Here is a 5,263-nt window from a genome sequence, read left to right as displayed (position 1 = left end):
ATGGCCAACAGCAGCTCCATGACCCAGTTCCTCCTCCTGGCATTCGCAGACACACGGGAGCTGCAGCTCTTGCACTTCTGGCTCTTCCTGGGCATCTACCTGGCTGCCCTCCTGGGAAACGGCCTCATCATCACTGCCATAGCCTGTGACCACCACCTCCACACCCCCATGTACTTCTTCCTCCTCAACCTCTCCCTCCTCGACCTGGGCTCCATCTCCACCACTCTCCCCAAAGCCACGGCCAACTCCCTCTGGGACACCAGGGCCATGTCCTACGCAGGATGTGCTGCACAGGTCTTTTTCTTTCTCTTCTTTATTGTAGGGGAGTATTGTCTTCTCACTGTCATGGCCTATGACCGCTACGTTGCCATCTGCAAACCCCTGCACTACGGGACCCTCCTGGGCAGCAGAGCTTGTGCCCACATGGCAGCAGCTGCCTGGGGCAGTGGGTTTCTCACTGCTCTGCTGCACACGGCCAATACATTTTCCCTACCCCTCTGCCACGGCAATGCTGTGGACCAGTTCTTCTGTGAAATCCCCCAGATCCTCAAGCTCTCCTGCTCAGATGCCTACCTCAGGGAAGTTGGGCTTCTTGTGGTTAGTGCCTGTTTAGCCTTTGGGTGTTTTGTTTTCATTGTGGTGTCCTATGTGCAGATCTTCAGGGCCGTGCTGAGGATCCCCTCTGAGCAGGGACGGCACAAAGCCTTTTCCACGTGCCTCCCTCACCTGGCCGTGGTCTCCCTGTTTATCAGCACTGGCATATTCACCTACCTGAAGCCCCCCTCCATCTCTTCCCCATCTCTGGACCTGGTGGTGGCTGTTCTGTACTCAGTGGTGCCTCCAGCCATGAACCCCCTCATCTACAGCATGAGGAACCATGAGATCAAGGATGCCCTCAGGAAACTAATGACTGGATGATTTCCAGAAACAATAAAATGCCTGTTTTCTTCTTCAGAATATTCATAATATATCTCATTAGAGGCCCAGCCAGTCTCCTGGAAGTTTTTTTAATGATCATTTTGGTCTTGGGGGAAGGGGGTTTGTGGGGGGTGTGTGAAGTTTGGGTTATTTGTTTTTTGTTTTACTTATCTGAATGCTTTCCACAAAGAAATGTCTTTATTTGACCCATTTCTAATTCACAATCTATCCAGCTTTTGTGTGACCTGGAGGCTGTGCAAATGAGGAGTCATACCCTCTGGGTGTTTAAACAAAATAAAGTGCCCTGCGTTGACTCTTTTTTCTGAGGTCCTTCCTCCAAGACCTGCTCTGCAGCTGCGGGGAGCCTGTGTGCAGAGGGGAAGAAGAAAAGAGCGTCAGCGCAGCCGCACTGCCAGGGAGCACCAGCACTTGGTCTTTCCCAAGCTGTTCTCCTTCCATTTCCATGCTCTCCTGAGCCCTTTTTTGGTGGAAGGCCTGGGGGCTCATGAAGCTTGGTTACAGTCCTGCTGTGTGGTGGTCCTGTGACCGCAGGCAGGGAGAGGCAACGGGCACTTCTGATACAGAGCTGGCCTCCATAGCAGCATTTCCATCATACAAGGGGATCTTCTCAGGGCAGTGCCCGAAGGCTTAGGTGTTCAGAAGCTGGTCTCAAGAACATGCCCAAAGAATAGACTCTGCAGAGAGGCTTGTTGCTTTGCTTGTTTCTCTGTGGGCTCCGTAGGATGAGATCAAGGTCCCAGTGTGGTCTGCTAGGGACTGACGTCTGGTACCGGTGTTGCTTGTTGGTGGCCAACACCCATGCAGATGGGGAATGGTTCCCAACTCACCTGCCTGGGGCTCTACAGCAGTTCACAGGGCTGCTGGCAAGTGAATGTTTTTCTGGAGGGACTCAGGAGCTGCCAGAAGAGCACAGGGGATCTGCAGGGACAGCGTGTGCCGGGGAGTCAGCGGTGGATGGAGCCCCACTGAGCGTGAGCCTGTCCAAGGTGGAGACCAGAGGTAAAGTGCCAAATCTGGGTGTGAACAGGAAAGTCCGAGCTCTGCAACGCAGGAGACACAACAGGCACAAGGAAAGCAGTCTGGTGAGTGATGCGTTATCACCCTCAGTGAAATGACATAGGCTGGATGCATTGCAGCACCAAAATGCATCTCATGGCCTTGGAAGTGAGGCAGGGTACCTCTGCGCACCCTCCATGGCCTCAGAAGAACTTGTGTGGGAGGCAGTCAATGGCAGTGACAGCCCTGAGCTAGGTCTGCCACGCAGCCCGACCGGCACCGGCCCTGCAGAGTCAGCCCGTGGCGCCGGGCACCGCAGCCCACGCGCTCTGCAGAGCAGCACCACCAGCTCAGGGGCTGCGGGGAGCATGAGGAGAGGGTGCGGGAATGGCCGGCCAGGCCAACACAGACATGCTCACCTGGGGAAAGGCTCTGTGGGGAAATGGAATGTCCTGGGAGAAGAGCAGGGCACCACGTGTGTGCAAGGCAAGAGAAATCCTTCGACCGGGCAGGCTGCCCTATCCTTAGGGCCGCAGGAGCTGCCTGAGGAGCCGCAGGGCCAGGACTCTGTGCTGTCCTGGGGAGTGGGACTGGCACGGGGGGCTGCAGGCTGTCTGGGGTGGGGATCTTGTCAGCATGCCAGCCAGAGACACAGTCACCGACCTCCATTTCCTGCTGTGGGGCCAGTCCCAACCTGGGCTGCTGTGCTGGGCTGTGCTGGGGCAAGGGCAGGCAGATGGGGAGAGCTGGGGAGGGGCTGGGCTGGGAAGTGCCAGGGAGAGGAAAACACCAGTGATCAGCTACAGTGCGTGAGTGCGGAGGTTGGGGGCACACGGCAGTGTCCTTGCACAGCCAGGCCTCCTGAGAGAGAGAAGGAGGACCGGCAGAGCAGAGTCTGCTCTGGGCCCTTATTCGCTGGACATCCCGGGGAAGTTGCCCCAGGGCAGCCATCACAGAGCAGCCAATAACAAGCACCATTTCCAGCACTGGCCTCTCAGCCCAGCTCAGAGAGGCTGTTCTTCCCTCCCCAGAGGGACATTGAATGACAAGGTCAGAAGTCCAAGTTTGCATGCTTCAGACGAGACATAAGCATGCACAGTGTGTGTGTGTGGGGAGATGAACCCAAGTGAGCACAAATGCCATCAGCTATTCCCATGGCCTCACCATCGCCACCATAGCCTGCAACCAGTGCCTTCAGACCCCCATGTACTTCTTCCTCCTCGACCTGGGCTCTGTCTCCACTGCTCTTCCATCATGGCATCATCGATCCATGGCCAATTACCTCTGAGACAAGAGTGCAATTTCTTTCTTGGGATGCGCTGCTCAAATATTTTGGTTTCTCTTTTTAGTTGTAGCAGTGTTTTCTCCTCACTGTCATGGCCTATGACCGCTACGTTGCCATCTGCAAACCCCTGCACTACGGGACCCTCCTGGGCAGCAGAGCTTGTGCCCACATGGCAGCAGCTGCCTGGGGCAGTGGGTTTCTCTATGCCAGTGTGCACACGGCCAATACATTTTTAATACCTCTCTGCCAAGGATATACCCTGGACCATTTCTTACGTGAAATCCCCCAGATCCTCAAGCTCTCCTGCTCAGATGCCTACCTCAGGGAAGTTGGCCTTCTTGTGGTTAGTGGTTTTCTTGTTTGGGGATGTTTTGTTTTCATTGTGGTGTCCTATGTGCAGATCTTCAGGGCTGTGCTGAGGATCCCCTCTGAGCAGGGACGGCACAAAGCCTTTTCCACGTGCCTCCCACCTGGCCGTGGTCTCCCTGTTTATCAACACTATGATGATGGCCTACCTGAAGCCCCATTCCATCTCCTCCCCATTCCTGTATCTGGCGATGGCAGTTCTGTTCATGGTTCTACATCCAACAGTGAACCCCCCTCATCTACAGCATGAGGAACCCGGAGCTCAAGGATGCCCTGAGGAAACTGATTAGATGGTATTTAACAGCCAGAGACTGTGTAATTTCCTCTGCAAATCACTCCCAATATATATCTTGACAGTCTAAGCCTGTCTTTCCTTCTCTTCGTTTATTCTTTTTTATTTTCTCTCTTTTTTTCCTTTTCCACTTTTGATGATGCTGTCTGCAAAGAAATGTCTTTATTCACCCCCTCCGTCCTAGGTATCCACCTGTCTTGTGTGACCCACAGTGTCTGTGTAAATGAGGAGCCAGACTCTCTCTGCATTTAAGCAAAATAAATTAACCAGCAGCATCTTTTTGTCTGAAGTCAACCCTTAGGGGGGCAGGAATGAATGAGAAATCAAAGCACTTTTGTCCCATGGTTTAATCCCAAGCAGCAACCAAGCCCTACACAGCCGTTCGCTCACTCCAACCACGGCAGCATGGGGGGAGAAAATCATAAGGGTAAAAGTGCAAAGACTTGTGGGTTGAGATAAGACAGTTTAATAGGTAAAAGTCGTGCATGCAAGCAAAGTAAAATAAGGAACTCCTTCACCATTTCCCATCAGCAGGCAGGTATTCAGCCATCTCCAGGAAAGCAGAGCTCCATCACGTGTAACGGTTACTTGGGAAGACAAATGCCATCACTCTGAACGTCCCCTTCTACCTTTTAAAGTAAAGTGTTAATTCCAGGCATTCACAGGAAAACGAGGACTCTGCGATCACAGGAGAGGCAGCGGGAACCCCGCTGGCACAGGGAAGGGAGACTGGAGAGCTGTTAGCTGAGGAGCTCCAGCGCCAGGATTGCCATGCTGTCCTGGAGAGTGGGGCTGGTGGGGGCAGAGAAGGGGGCAAATGCAGTCAGCATGGAGGGTCACCTACAGTAGGAACGGAGGAGAGCCAGAGGGTGAGTGGCCTCTGTTTCCTCATGCCCTTGCGGCCAGGTCAAGCCCTGGGACCGATGGGGAGCCGGAACCCCCTGCTCTGCCCCCCAGGACCTGCTGTGCCCTTCAGAGGGGCTGGGGCTGTGGGCTGAGTGCCCAGAGCTCTGCAGCACCCTGCCGTGGGCACTGCCGTGGGCCAGCCCAGACTTGGCCACTGTACTGGGAAGAGGCGAGGAGAATTAGGGATTGCTGGGGAGGGGTTGGGCTGGGTTGAAATGTGCCCAGGAGAGAACAAACACAGTGTAGAGCTAAGCTGTGTGAGTGTGCAGGGTGGGGGCATGTGGCAGGGTGCAGATCACGGTGCAGAGCCAAGGGTCACGGTGAAGGAAGCAAGGAGCAAAGGTGCAGAAGAGAGGGGCCCAGTCTGTGCCTTTTTCCCTGGACGCCCTAGGGACGCTGCCCCGGCAGGGCAATTTTCCCCTGGCTGCCCCACACACTGGCCATTTCCATCTCTGGCCATACACCTCAGTCCTGAGGAG

The 5,263-nt window shown here is 54.7% G+C and overlaps 1 protein-coding gene across 1 annotated transcript; it reads left to right on the top strand.

Annotated features, from left to right (window-relative positions):
* LOC129201109 (olfactory receptor 14J1-like) lies at positions 1 to 918 on the top strand. The gene has a single exon (XM_054812272.1). It carries the CDS (start codon positions 1 to 3, stop codon positions 916 to 918), a length of 918 nt encoding a protein of 305 aa, XP_054668247.1.
* Positions 919 to 5,263: the final 4,345 nt, after the last annotated feature.

This window comes from Grus americana, unplaced genomic scaffold, assembly GCF_028858705.1.
Source record: "Grus americana isolate bGruAme1 unplaced genomic scaffold, bGruAme1.mat scaffold_778, whole genome shotgun sequence".
In the NCBI taxonomy this organism is placed as follows: Eukaryota; Metazoa; Chordata; class Aves; order Gruiformes; family Gruidae; genus Grus; species Grus americana.
The sequence above is the reverse complement of the archived record's forward strand: the minus strand, read 5'-3'. Positions and strand labels throughout refer to the sequence as shown.

Excerpts from the sequence above, each read along its gene's own strand:
- LOC129201109 (XM_054812272.1), top strand. The coding sequence starts at position 1 with ATGGCCAACAGCAGCTCCATGACCCAGTTCCTCCTCCTGGCATTCGCA.